Source organism: Epinephelus lanceolatus, chromosome 10 (assembly GCF_041903045.1).
Source record: "Epinephelus lanceolatus isolate andai-2023 chromosome 10, ASM4190304v1, whole genome shotgun sequence".
Classification (NCBI taxonomy): domain Eukaryota; kingdom Metazoa; phylum Chordata; class Actinopteri; order Perciformes; family Serranidae; genus Epinephelus; species Epinephelus lanceolatus.
In genome coordinates, this window is record NC_135743.1 from 3004099 (window position 1) to 3018687 (window position 14589).

The 14589-nt window shown below is 43.0% G+C and overlaps 2 protein-coding genes across 2 annotated transcripts; one reads left to right on the top strand and one right to left on the bottom strand.

Annotated features, from left to right (window-relative positions):
* Positions 1–1120: 1120 nt before the first annotated feature.
* LOC144464454 (uncharacterized) lies at positions 1121–5964 on the bottom strand. The gene is made up of 3 exons (XM_078171286.1): positions 5805–5964; positions 5558–5687; positions 1121–5475 (listed from the first exon to the last, which is right to left on the bottom strand). The coding sequence occupies exons 1-3, from the start codon at positions 5896–5898 to the stop codon at positions 5289–5291; spliced, it is 411 nt and encodes a 136-aa protein (XP_078027412.1). The 5' UTR covers positions 5899–5964; the 3' UTR covers positions 1121–5288.
* Positions 5965–9665: 3701 nt separating this feature from the next.
* Positions 9666–14583, top strand: rpp25l (ribonuclease P/MRP 25 subunit-like). Its single transcript, XM_033639913.2, has 2 exons — positions 9666–9804; positions 12463–14583. Exon 2 carries the CDS (start codon positions 12463–12465, stop codon positions 13141–13143), a length of 681 nt encoding a protein of 226 aa, XP_033495804.1. The 5' UTR covers positions 9666–9804; the 3' UTR covers positions 13144–14583.
* Positions 14584–14589: the final 6 nt, after the last annotated feature.

Genomic DNA, 14589 nt, shown 5'->3' on the forward strand with positions numbered 1-14589 from the left:
AGGGTTTTCTTCAACTGAGAGTTTTGTTTTACTATCAGTTCCCATTCAAACGCTTCTTCTCTTGGTTCACAGAGTTCAGCTGCAGCCTGAAGCAGCTCAAAGCTCATGTTTACAGGGATTTCGTAATCCTAAAAGAAAAAAGCCTGAGTCGACAAATTTTTGTATTAATCATTCACAGTCTGACGGTGTTAGATTAAAGAGTCAGCTTCCTCCTGTTACTCAGGGCGGGAAAATGTACTCTTGTGTTTATATTTGGTTCCATATATGTTTCCATATTTAATAATATGTGTGAGAGGTGGCAGACCAGACGAGGAGGAGTGTGTGTGAGAGGTGGCAGACCAGACGAGGAGGAGTGTGTGTGAGAGGTGGCAGACCAGATGAGGAGGAGTGTGTGTGAGAGGTGGCAGACTGTCTGTCTGTCTGTCTGTCTGTCTGTAACACTGACTCTGTTTTCATCTGAAAGAGAACATTTGAGTTGGACTCCATGAATACATTTTTGTGGATGGAGCTGGATTCAGTCTGACAAAGAGGAGGAGAAGGAGAGGCAGGAACGTCACTGGACAACAGGCCATAGTCCAGGTCTCTGACACTTTGTGCTGCTGTACGGGGAGTGTTCCTGGCTTAAAAAAAAATTTCTGGAGCTACATCCCTGAACACTGTGTTTTGATGTTGTGTGTAGAGATTGTGTTGCAGTCCCTCGTGGTTTGGTACCTGCCGTCATTTCTCTTTTTGCAGTTCATGTTGGCTGGATGTCATGGCTGATTGGAGGGTAATTCAGATCACCTGTTGTGCAGGGTGTAGGCATCGACTCCTAATGAAGACTGGAGAGCAGCTTGGTGTGTTTCCCCTCTGGACCGATCAGGGTGTGAGGACGCCCGTCCTTAGGGCTTATGAAAGGTGAGGACAATCAGGACATTCTGACCCTTCATCAATCCAGTGCAGACCTCATGTTAGCAAACGCTGTCAGACAGAAACTCTGGTCTCTGGGTCTGTTTGATGATTCAGTGCTGTTTTTTTCTGAGCTGTGAGCGGGTGGTTTAGTGCATCTTAAAACTCAGACCAAAGATTCATGACGAGGCGAAACAGTGTGTTATCTCTGTGCAAAAATAAAGGGTAACAGTTCAGTGTCTGAAACCATTTTATTGGCATACATTTAAAATCCGCTATACGATCACTGTGTCACTTTGTTGTTTCATTGTAATTTGATTCTTAAACAAATATAAACAGAGAAATTTTCAGAGCTACGGAGGATTTTTCATGAGATAGAGCATGAGTGGGTCGTCCACACCAGGTGACATCACACTGTTGTCCTTTGCTATTTATCCCAGAGCTACAGAGGGTTTTTCCACAAGGTGATAAACCTGGCTGTTACCACCAGCTACCAGCTACCAGTTCATTGGAGCAGACGACGTCACACACAGGTTGCACTTGTGCTTGATGCAGACTGACTCAGTGAGGAGATGAAACATCATGTCTGGCTCTGTCAGAGTTTCCATCATCTCAGGGTTAACTAACTCAGAGTTTTCACTAAACCTGCTCTCTGAAACAGCCTTGGATGATTTACATGCTAGAAAGTCAGTTTGAAACAGACCCTTGCAGAAACAACTGTGTGGGAGGAAGGATACTATTTAGACATTTTATTTCAGTCATGTGAGGTTACAGGAAATCTTGTAGTGAAATTTGATTTGGACGACGTTAAACCAACATAAAGAGAAGACCTGTGAGGGGTTTCATCTTTATATCTGCTGATCAGAGGGGAAACAAACTGTGAGGAAACAGAAGAGCTCATGTTTACAGATTCATCATGGCTTCTGTTGCATGGTGACAGTTGGCCCCGTGGACGTCGTAGGTGTCTCCTCCAGCCTTCACAAACTCAGCCACCGTCCTCCTCCCATTAATTTCTTTGGCTTCCACATAGAACATTTGGTAATTGATAGTAAATATATACACACAGTATATATTCCTGAACATGTTCTGGATGTACATCAACAAAATGTTTTTGTAGAGTGGAAAGATTCAGACTGATGCCACTCTGATGTCTGGATCAATCAATCAATCAATCAATCAATCAATCAATCAATCAATTTTATTTATAAAGCCCAATATCACAAATCACAATTTGCCTCACAGGGCTTTACAGCATACGACATCCCTCTGTCCTTATGACCCTCACAGCTGATCAGGAAAAACTCCCCAAAAAAAACCCTTTAACGGGGAAAAAAAACAGTAGAAACCTCAGGAAGAGCAACTGAGGAGGGATCCCTCTTCCAGGACGGACAGACGTGCAATAGATGTCGTACAGAACAGATCAGTATAATAAATTAACAGTAATCCATATGACACAATGAGACAGAGAGAGAGAGAGAGAGAGAGAGATGCAGGACAGACGGTAATGACAGTAGGTTACAACAACATTATTGAAAGTAATATTATTATAATTATAATTCTGGCTACTGTGGTACAATATGTTGAAAGTATGTATTAATATCTGACAGTATACATGTGTGACAATAATCATATGTGTATAATAACAGTAGAAGTATGACTAATGACTAATGATGGCAGCAGCAGCAGGAGGCATCTGGCAGGACCACGGCAGCAGCACAACCACACATGTCACGCTGTCCAGGCACCGCTGCGATATGAGTTAATCTGAGAGACAGTGGAGCACAAAGGCTCCGGAGCACAGAACCTTGCGGAACTCCAAAACAAACTTTAGTACGTAAGGATGATTCATTATGAACGCCAATAAACTGAAAACGATCAGATAAATAAGATTTAAACCAGCTTAGCGCAGAACCTTTTAGGCCAATTAAGTGATCCAGTCTCTGCAGTAGAATTTGATGGTCAATAGTGTCAAACGCCGCACTAAGATCTAATAAAACAAGTACAGAGACAAGTCCTTTGTCTGAAGCAATCAGAAGGTCATTTGTAATTTTAACTAGAGCTGTCTCAGTGCTATGATGCACTCTAAATCCTGACTGAAATTCCTCAAATAAATTATTATCATGGAGAAAATCACACAGCTGGTCTGCGACTACTTTCTCAAGGATCTCTGACATAAAGGGAAGATTAGATATTGGGCTATAGTTGGCTAACACCTCTGGATCCAGGGTGGGCTTTTTTAGGAGAGGTTTAATTACAGCTACCTTAAAAGACTGTGGTACATAGCCTGTTAATAAGGATATATTGATCATATCTAATATATGAGTGTTAACTAAAGGAAAGACCTCCTTAAGTAGCCTAGTTGGGATGGGGTCTAAGAGACACGTTGATGATTTAGATGAAGAAATCACTGCGGTCAATTCTTGAAGAGAAATTGGGGAGAAGCAATCTAAATATATATTAGGTCTTACAGCTGCGTTTGAGGTTAGATAGGTACTATCTGAGGACAGGAGGTCATGAATTTTGCCTCTAATAGTTAGAATTTTGTCATTAAAAAAGCTCATAAAATCATTACTGCTAAGGGCTAAAGGAATACAAGGCTCAATAGAGCTTTGACTCTCAGTCAGCCTGGCTACAGTGCTGAAAAGAAACCTGGGGTTGTTCTTGTTTTCTTCTATTAATGCTGAGTAATAGTTTGCTCTGGCATTGCGGAGGCCCCTCTTATAAGTTTTGAGACTGTCTGTCCAGATTAAACGAGATTCTTCCAGTTTAGTTAATCGCCAATTCCTTTCAAATTTTCGCAATATTTGTTTTAACTTACGGGTTTGAGAGTTATACCAAGGAGCAAACTTTCTTTGCTTTGTTAACTTCTTTTTAAGAGGAGCTACAGAGTCGAGTGTTGTTCGCAGCGAGCCTACGGCGCTATCAACAAAATGATCAATTTGGGAGAGGTTAAAGTCAGTACAGGAAACCTCTGTTACTGAAGGACTGCTCTGAACTTGGTAGAAAGTCGTAGAAAGGAGGAGAGCTATAAGTGCTTAAACAGAACCAGTGTGGGTTAAGACTTGGAGTAGATGTTAAAGCAACTGAAGTGAGAAAGCAGGCTAGTAGAATTCACCAGAGCAGTACAGAGACGCTGTCACAGAAACACCGGAAATGACACAACTCGCTTACCGCAATACGTCAGCACGTCAGCTCCACCACAAGGTACTTTGATAATTTTAGGTACTGGATGGGTTGTATGGAGCTACAGCCAGCAGCCGTTTATCTTAGCTTAGCATAAAGACTGTCAACAGAGGGAATCTGGAGGATTCTGTGCTACTGCAGCGATGAAGGCCCACCGTTACGCCTGCTTTGCTTTTTTACACTGAACCAAACTAACAGCGGCATAATGCTGCCTCAGTATCCAGAAGCAAAAGATATGCAACATAGCAGCATCGGTATCTATTTGAGAGCTAATCCACACCTTCCCCAAAAATATCTGTTGATTAACCACCCGAACCCGCCCAGCAAACCGCCAACTTTGAGAGGAGGACAGAAACAGACCGAGCGCATCATGCTGCCCCAGTGTGTGATTTCAGACGGCATGTCGGCATCGTGTAATCAAAAGAGGCGTGACATGTCACACAAGAGCATTGGCCTCAAGTGTGACATAACATACGCCTCGTCAGCGTTTTATAACCAATTAGAAAGAGCGCAGACCTCCGCCAAGCAGCTCGGATTTCCCACCATTTTATTATTTTATCCACTTCGCTTCAAACAATCACCACCAAAATTTTATCATCTATTCCTTGTCCCATTATCAACCTTTCCTGACAATTTCATCGAAATCCATTCAGAACTTTTTGAGTTATTTTGCAGACAAACAAACAGACATACAGACCAACGCCCGCGAAAACATAACCTCCTTGGCAGAGGTAACAATATTACAACATATCGGACATTTACCGTTCCTGTTATATGGCAGCTGATCTGCTTGGAGGGTAAGAAGCCTCATTGTTTTCACAACTTGCTGACATTTTCAGTCGCTGTTCTTCTGCTTCTTTGAGGTAGCTGCTAACTGCTATGAGCTACTTTTGATATCTCCTGTGGTGGGTTGCAAACATAACAAGTTTGCAAAACATCACACCCGGTCTGCCCATGGTTTTTCCCTGTCTCGTTTATACAGACATCATTTCTGCGCTGTCACTCCCTCTGATGCCAGCCTTAAAGGCGAGACACTGTCTCCCATTGTAGGACTGTACCTTCAACGCAGCATGGCGAGGCAGCGTAACAGCGTGAAACTCCTGCCTTGAAGAAGCAGTGTAAACGGGGCCGTAGATTTTACTAAAGTAACAAGTCCATGACTCGTCTCCCTGCAGCAGACATGAGCTCATACATGTCATGACCATGTGTCCACACACTCAGAAGTCAAAGCACCATTTGTTAGAACTTGTTGACATATCAGAGCCCTGCAAAACAAATAAGACTGATATGTGGCTCACCTTCCACTTTGAGCTCATGTTTTCAGCGCTGGTCACCACCATCTGAGAGTCGGTGCCGGTGTCTCTTTTATGGATGAGCCACTGAGATCCGTCCTCCAGTGTCACTCTGAGGAACAAACAACAGTTAAAGTGTTTTATCTTCATTATTCATATTATATGTCGTGTCAGCTGAGTGTGTTTGGACTGACTTGACTCCAGAGTGGCTGATTGGTCCATATGCAGATTGAAGGGATCTTATCGGCCGCATCACCTTCTCAGCACGAACAACTGGAGACTCATAGGCATAGTCAAGGTATGTATACTCCACCACTGTATCGACTGACAGCAGCACATCAGTGAGATTAATTTAAACTCATGGAGAGGTTGTAGAGCAGCACAGTCATGGTTTTAAACTGCATTTTACTGCACAATACCCCCAAAACCCAAAATACTTACTAGGAGTATCCTCATAAAAGTAGTCGCCAGACTCCACAGTAACAGCCAGCAGAGTGAGCGTCAGAGCACAGAGCAGCATCCTGAAGGAAAACATGTTGGATTATAATCTGGTTGATGTCTCCCTGTCACAGTTCAGTGAGACATTCAGGTCTGATTTTATAGTCCTGACTCTCCTCCCTGTTTGGACACAATCAATAATTTCCAGTTAACATCAGTGTTTGTCACTTGGCAGGATGTGTCTGTTATTTCTACACTGCCGACAGTAAACACACCAGAGTTCATCACATCAGGGGTCACATCAGCTGAAGAAAATGCAAACGTTTATTATTGTATTGTAAGGTTCTACAAACCTGTTGTGAGTCATGCTGATTATATTCTGAGGTTTATATGAAGCTGCGTTAGTTTGGTCATTTCGTAAAGGAATACTTAAACCCCCAAATGACCATCTGTATACCAGTCACTAACCCAGTGTTACACTGAATTTGTCGAGAAAAGTTTGTCTTTCTCACCTGCCTCAAAGGTGAACGAAAAATCCAAAAATGGCAAACATTCTTGATGAATTGAAGTAAACAGGGTCCATGTTTAACAAAAGCAAAACTATATCAAATCATCTGTTTACAAACTCTCACGCAACTTTATCAAGTCATATGCTCAGTGCTTCCCAAACAGACGGCCCTTTCCCACAGGAAAATGAATTATGGTGAAACTTCTCTATACTCCCTTCAAAGGCAGACTCCTTGCTGAACACGTGACCTGCTAAGGGAAATTCGTCATTTGGTCAGTGAAAGTATCTATCTAAGTAACTTTTTATTGGTGTCACTGCTTTAAAGTTAGATGTTCGCGTGCATATAGTCTGTAAGGCTGCTGTCAGCCCTAGAGTCGTCTCCTCTGGTCTGAATCAGGGACTCATGTTGTTCCAAAGTTGTATAATTGCCTGGAGTTGGTTCGTGTTCTCACGGCAGCATTTACAAGAGGACCAGATCAAATGCCTTGTGTGAGAAAGCTGCTCTTGATTGGTCAGAATTTCCATGTGGGAAAAATCCAGGAAGTAAAGCAAACGTTGAAGAAGAGTACACTTGCAAGATAAATGTGACACTTTCTAATGTCACAATGGAGGGACAACTACGCAGGTTGATTTTAGCGCTGCTCATCGTGGACTATATTGCTGTCATTGTTCATTTTAGTCAAAGCATACAGTTTGAAAACGAGGCGCGGCTCCAACTAGAAAACAATGTTTTGATGCATTGGATGAGCTGAATGTGCATATTAAGGCAGTACAGGAGGAGGTGCACATTAATAATCCTCCAGGACTGTAACATGCTCATGTTTAACCCAAACAATGTGTCATGTGACTGCAGTTGCTTCACATCCAGGTCGGAACACCTTCTCACCACAAACCAACCGCACCAGAGTTCCTTTGGAACCGGACTGAGACCACCTCTTCAAGAAGGTCTCAGTCCGGTTGTTTTGGTGTGTTCACACCTGCACAAACGAACTGCACTGAGGGGGCAAACCAACTGGACCAACTGTTCAGCTGCAGCCTGAAGCAGCTCAAAGCTCATGTTTACATGGATTTTGTAACCCTGAAAATAGCCTGCTTAAACAAAATTTTGTATCAATCAGTAACAGTCTGACGTTGTTAGATTAAAAAGTCAGTTCCCCATGATGTCAACAACCAACAATCTTGGATCCTTGCACGTTCTCAAAGTGGAAGGTCCATGACCAAACGTCGATATGCGACAAGGTCGGAGTGAGAGTGTGTTGGGGCAAACACAAAAGAATTGTCAGTATGTTGAAATTAAATACAGAACCAGTGTCCTCTGGTTCAGAGCAGTCAGTATGTGGGTTCAGGCAAACAGGAAGGTGTCACTCTGTGTGTTCCAATCTCCATACTACCAGACCATACAGTATGTCAGAAAAAGATTAAGTATGTCCCAGTAGAGTGTGGCAAATGCAGTATGCCAGAAATACCAGGATGTTCTGGTCTGATTTCGCAGTTTGTAAACCAGCATGCTTTACTGGCTTCTCTGACCCATAATCCTCTGTATAGCGGACAATACATCACGTCGACTGAGCTGCAAACAGGCAATGATGGATGACAGCGCATTCAGGTGACTGATGACCAGTTGATTAGTGATCCATCCATCCATCCATTTTCATCTGCTTATCCGGGGCCAGGTCGCAGGGGCAGCAGGCCGAGCAAAGCACCCCAGACATCCCTCTCACCGGCAACACTTTCCAGCTCCTCCTGGTGGTCCCCGAGGTGTTCCCAGGCCAGACAAGATATGTAATCCCTCCAGTGTGTTCTGGGTCTGCCCCGGGGCCTCCTACCAGTGTGCTGTGTCCAGGACACCTCCAACTGGAAGTGCCCAGGGGACATCCTAGTCAGATGCCCAAACTACCTCAACTGACCCCTTTCGACGCGAAGGAGCAGCAGCTCTACTCCGAGCTCCCTCCAGATGTCTGACTCCTCCCCCTATCTCTAAGGCTGAGCCCAGACACCCTACAGAGGAAACTCATTTCAGCCACTTGTATCCGTGATCTCATTCTTTCAGTCACTACCCAGAGCTCATGACCATAGGTGAGAGTTGGGGCACAGATAGACCAGGAAATTGAAAGCTTTGCTTTCCGGCTCAACTCCCTCTTCACCACGACAGACCGGCGCAGTGCCTGCATCACTGCAGAAGCCGCACCGACCCGCCGATCCATCTCATGCTCCATTCTACCCTCACTCTTGAACAAGACCCCAAGAAACTCCCTCGCTTGAGGCAGTAACTCTCGCCCAACCCAGAAGGGGCAATCCTCCGGTTTCCGACAGAGAACCACGGCCTGAGACTTGGAGGTGCTGACTCTCATCCCAACTGCTTCACACTCGGCTGCAAAATGCCCCAGTGCATGCTGGAGGTCACGGTGTGATGGAGCCAACAGAACCACATCATCTGCAAAAAGCAGAGATGCAATTCTGAGGTCCCCAAACCGGACCCCTTCCTCCCCCCGGCTGCACCTCGAAATCCGGTCCAGGAAGGTCACAAACAGGATTGGTGACAAGGGACAACCTTGGCGGAGGCCAACACCCACCAAGAACGTGTTCGACTTTACATTAGTAATGAAAGGAATATTAATTGTTTGATTAAATGAAATAATCATAAATATAATCAACAACAAAAGGGCATAAGTATTAAATAACAATGGCAGAGAAATGTATGGACACATGTAATTTTACTATCATGAATATATTACTATCTATATCTACAATATCTACAATGCATGTGGAAAACCAAGGCTTTTTTTTTTAACTTGGAGAATTTTTTGGATTTGTTCAAAAGCACCAGCTCATAAAGAGTGGATCACTGGAGCAAGAGAAACTATAAACTTGGAAAAAGTAGCTTTCAGGTTGCAAAATAATGAGACAGAATATGTTGAACTAAAAACGAATGTCTTTCCTTTGTTGGTGCTGTTCGATAAATCAGAGAACTGCTTGTTGTTTGTGCTGTGGGATGAGGTGCAAAGACAAGAGAAGGATAATAGTGGTCCTTGATTAAGGAAAGAGGATGAGGGGAGGGTTTGGATGTGGAGGCTGGACTTGAAGGGGTTGGAGATGCTGCGGATTTTAAAAAAAAAAAGTTTTAATTGTCCAATTTGTATGTCCTTTGTTTTGTTTTGTTTGTATTTTGTCTGACAATTATAAATAAATGTTGAAAAAAAGGTCCCGTGCAAAAAAAAAAAAAACTGTCTGTAATTTGTCTTTAATTTTCAAACATCAAAGGATGAGTTTATAACTTTAATAATTCATGTATGGCTCAATGAAAAAAGAGGGTGAAACTGAGTCACAACCTCTGATGAGTAACGAACACTCTCTGACTGTAACAGTATTTTTGATCGCGTCCGGGCTTCACGACAGTTCACAGTGACGACAGTTCTCATCGTTTTACGGTAACGTAAAGCGTTGCTGCAGAAGATAACATGTGGAGAGTTCAGTAACCAAACAAAACACCACCAGGTACGTTTATACGCTTATTATTGATTAACTTTAGTCCTTATTGTAACAAAGAACTCACACTTTTATCGTTTTTGCGTTCAGCACATTTCCGCGAGCAGAATCTGAGGCTACATTAGCTTGTAGCTTAGCCGCACTTGCTAACATAGCTAATAACAAAGTTTCCTGTCAGATTATTCAACATTAGCGGAATTACACGGAGTCTCTGTGAAATTAGATCAATGTTAGAACATTAAGTTTGTCCTTCCGTTATCAGCCTAACGTTTGTCGAGCCTCAACGCGCCTGTGACGTTCAGGAAAGTCACCGTGCCGATCTCCGTTAATAATACTATAGATTTAAAATTTTCTCTGCCCCCGGTGAAAATAAACTTTTGGCAGAGTATGTTTCAATAAGGTGTTGAGTCATGACGAAGCCCTTCTTCATTCGGCATACCTTCAGTACACCAAGCACTGTTTGTTTTAATGTAATTGTACAGTTGAGCAGCTTGCTAATATGGCAGTCCTCACCAAATGTAGCACCGTGGATGTAAGAAAAAAGGACCTCACTTCCGAAATATAACTGTTACTTCACTGTGGAATTAAATTATTTGTATCCCGAATTTTCATGAGTTTGCTTAAAAGGGTACTGTCCCACCAGGTTCAATTTCTTTCCAATGTGCAAGTGGAGGAGTGGCTCAAGTAAAAGTGAGTGAATTTTTGAGTGGAGTCTGGTGCTGATGTTTTCCACAGTAGTCAGCATCTGATGTGACATCCATAATGTTACTACAGAGCACTGCCAGTGAAGTTACACAGATGTTACCATAAATCACTGATACTGCGGGCTAAATCTGGCCCACCATAGAGAGCTGGGTGTCCCGCTGACCGCTCGCTAAATCATGATGAAAATAAATGAATTCACAGTGGTGTGGATGTAAATAAGGTGTGAGAGTGCATTAAAAAAATAAAAATAGAGCTTTTTATTTAGATATAGAAGGATCCCTCGTTAGGGGGCCAGGTTATGCCCCGAATGACCTCGAATCCTAGAAACGCCCCTACATGCTCCTGACCTGTGTGGAGTCCAGGGGTGGGATTCAAGTTTTTTGTCATTCCAAAATCTACCAGCCACCCACTAGGCTACCATTGTCTTTTTTGGCTGGTCAGTGAATCAAATATATCAGTCACTTGCATGTTTTTGCTTCTTGGTAAAGATGAGTGAGGCCAGCAAATGTTGAAGGGCAGAAAACAGGACGTTCATTTATTATCAGAGGTGTGAATCACCAGAGGACCCACGATACGATATTATTGTGATTTTAACTATGTTGCGATATGCTGAGTATTGTGATAAAATATATTGTGATATACTGCAGTTTATTACCTTTTTCCATCTGGAAATTATGTCCATAAAGGAAAAAGACGTCTGTTTTATCTAATAGGATAAAGTTTTCCGTCTGTTCAACTCACCACAACTTTTGTTTGTGCAGCAAAATTTATCTAATACACTGAAAAAAATATTATGTTATTCAAGTAGTCTGCTTAAAGTTTAATTTGTATTTGTAATAATTTGTATAATGAAAAAATCGATACTGAGCACTGTGTGACAGAATAATATTGCCACACACAAATATTGTGATATGAGGCTGTATCTATTTTTTCCCCAACCCTGTTATATCTACTGATAAATATGATTATTTGTTCATTAACTGGCCCCGTGTCAAAGTGGCCCTGAGCAAACCAAGTTGAGCATCTTTGCCATTAATGTTCTGTTATATCCTGTCTGATATCATCACTCTGGACCTGCATGGACACCTTCACTGTGACGTTGGGCTGCAACAATTATACCACAAACGTGATATTTCCAGGTTCCTTGGATATGGGGATTTGCTGACATAATAAGAAATATAATATTTTGGGGATTTGAAAATGTTGTGTAGACAAAACAAGACATTTGATGAAGTTATTTTAGGCTCTGTATTGTCACAGGTTTTTATCACTGTGCACTAATCTTTGATAGGCCAAACCAGTTATTGAGAAAATAATCCACAAATGAATCAGTAACAAAAATAAATGTCAGAAACTGCTCTGCTCTGAGGAAACCTCTCTGTGTGGAGGATTTCTGTCTCTCTGGTGATTTGGCGTCACGCTGTGGAAGACAGATCTTTGTTTCGACTGAATATTTTAATTTTGTCACAATTATTATTTTTAGTAATTTGATAAACTTAGTTAGCAGCAGTGACCAACTGCCTGATTATTATCTTCACCTACTGAATAATGAGCTCAAACTGGGCAGGGTGAAATTCACAGTCAGCATCTTAAAGGGAAACTACAATCATTTTAAAACTCCATGTTATTCCTGTGTCCTAAGACAGTCTAAAAATATTAGTGAACATGAGCAACTCTTTCCCAAATCCAAAAGTGAGAGTGATGTTGTTTAAGGTATTGTATCAAAGTTAGAAATCGTATCATGATCGTATCATCACGAATTCAGAGGAAGCAAACTTAAGTTTTTGTTTAACACATATGAAGAGTTTTGTCACTTTCTGAACATCATTTTGATTATTTATATGTGATTTTTTTTTTTTTTTTTTTTTTTTTACAGATTTAGATTCATACTGAAACGATCTTATTAATATTGTGACTGTGCTCTGCATCCTTTCTGTCTGTCTGTCCTGTGTCTGTCTGCAGATGGAGAACTACAATAAAGCTCGGACAGTGGAGCATCCGCCCGTCTGTCCGTTCCCCGGCCTCCCCCCTGACACGCCGGAGGTCCGTGTCAAAGAAAACAGCAAGATCCGCAACCTGCTGCGCTACGCTCAGATCCGCATGGAGGCCAAACCCCGCGCAGCGGAGGATGAGGGACGACACACTCCTGAGGACAGAGGCGTGGCTGTGGAGGGACAACAGGAAGCACCAGGCCGGCCACTCTGCAAACAGATCATCTTCACCGCGGTCGGTAAGGGCGTGTCTAAAGCCATCACGTGCGCTGAGATTGTGAAGCGGCGTGTGAAGGGGCTGCACCAGCTCACCAGGCTGCTGTTCAGCACCGTGCAGGAGGTGTGGGAGCCGCTGGAGCCCGCCGCCGGCCTCGACAGCCTGACGGTCAGCAGGAACCTGCCCACCATCTGGATCCTCCTCTCCAGAGAGCCGCTGGACTGTAGCCAGCCCGGGTACCAGGCACCGGGCCGCTATGATGCCCTGTGGGCTCAGTCTGCTAACAGGGAGGAGGGCGGACAGAGACCAGGACACAAGAGGAAGAAAGGAGGAGGAGTGGGTGGGGGTGGTGGTGGTGGCAGCAGCGGCGGCAGAGGGAGGGGACCCGGCCGTCAAACTGGATGGTCCAAAGAGCCGACTAAAGGACAGAGTTGATTTAACTTTTTACAAACTGCTTGAACAAAAGCACTGTGAAAGAGCATGAGGAGGACGCTCAGTGGATACCTACGCCTCATTCCCACCGCATGGCTCGACTCAACTCTCATGCTTTTCTTTTTTGTTTTCCTCAGCAGATCGTACCCCCTCAGTGTATTCTCAGCTGATCACCAAAGTGACCCCATGTGAAACAGCAGTGACATCATCTTCAACACAACACTCAATGAACCATTTCATTAGCAGCTAAACAGAAGAACGACTGCACTTCGATTGTTCACTGTAGTTTTGTGGGCTGACTATATACTGGCTTTATTTGTGTTTTTTCAGCGCTGCGTCTCTTGGATTTTGTGACTAATTTTCTGTAAAGCCCCGACCTCACCTAAGGGCTGTGGAGGGACATGCCCATAAACACCTGGAACAAAGACAAAAAGACTAAAAAATGGAAAGAGTCTCTGCAGAGAAATACACCACCACACACTGAGAACGGGTCATAAGTGCCGATTGAGAGGGATTGCTTCTGCATGAGTCAGTGTATTATTTTTTTAAGAAAAATCCTGTGTAATATTCTTTAAAAGTTTTTTACAGGATGTCGTGGTAGCGATGATTCTCTCCGACCTTCTGCCTTTCCTTCTTCCAGTATCAGCTCAGCTCGCTTGGAAAGTCGACCAAAAAGTAGCAGACACTATTCACAACTCTTGCTAATGGAAAACCAAACAGAGCAAGTCGAGTTGCCGAACCATGCAGTTGAAATGCGTCACCAGAGGAGTGAAGCAGTGGTTTGAGTGATTTCAGCACATAAACTTCAACTTGAGTAGATTTTCCACTCGTGCTGATCATTTTCCAAATCACCATTTAGTGTTTAGACTCATTTTCTTCCCGTTAGTTTCATTTCATTTCTCTGAATATCTACCTGAAGCAACTGGACGGTCAGTGTGTTGTCGACATTTCTTTAAAGAGTCCAAGATGTTGGCCCTGAAATGAAAATGATCCGTGGAAACCCCACAAATCCAAACGTGCGTAAACAATCTTTACTGAAAAGGAAAAGAAAGAGATCTGATCCAAAGCGACCGGAGACGCCTTGAGGATAATTAGACCTGATGATAACACTCCCGACAGCATGTGTGGTCGACCCCTTAAGTCCTGACTGGTGGATTAGTTTCTGCCAAAACTGATGGTTTGGAAAAGTCTCAACAAGAATGGAAAGTTTGAGTTGTTGTAATTTGTTGAAACAAGATCAATCACAAGTGGTGACCCTTAGAAATGTCTCAAGACAGATTTTTAAGTTCAATAATTTCATGTGTTTTCATTAAAGTACACCAGAGTTTTATTTAAGCTGTTTTTCGATGTTTGATTTTGGGTCCTGACTTTGGTTTTGTTTGTGCTGAAATCTGAGTTCTGAAAACATGTTTTCCATCTGAGTAAAAAAGAAAAAACAGTAAAGAGGTT

Excerpts from the sequence above, each read along its gene's own strand:
- LOC144464454 (XM_078171286.1), bottom strand. The coding sequence starts at position 5,898 with ATGTTTTCCTTCAGGATGCTGCTCTGTGCTCTGACGCTCACTCTGCTG. Across the intron at positions 5,688-5,804 it reads CTTTTATGAGGATACTCCTA|TCGATACAGTGGTGGAGTAT; the intron begins GTAAGTATTTTG and ends TGCTGCTGTCAG. Across the intron at positions 5,476-5,557 it reads ATCAGCCACTCTGGAGTCAA|AGTGACACTGGAGGACGGAT; the intron begins GTCAGTCCAAAC and ends TTTGTTCCTCAG.
- rpp25l (XM_033639913.2), top strand. The coding sequence starts at position 12,463 with ATGGAGAACTACAATAAAGCTCGGACAGTGGAGCATCCGCCCGTCTGT.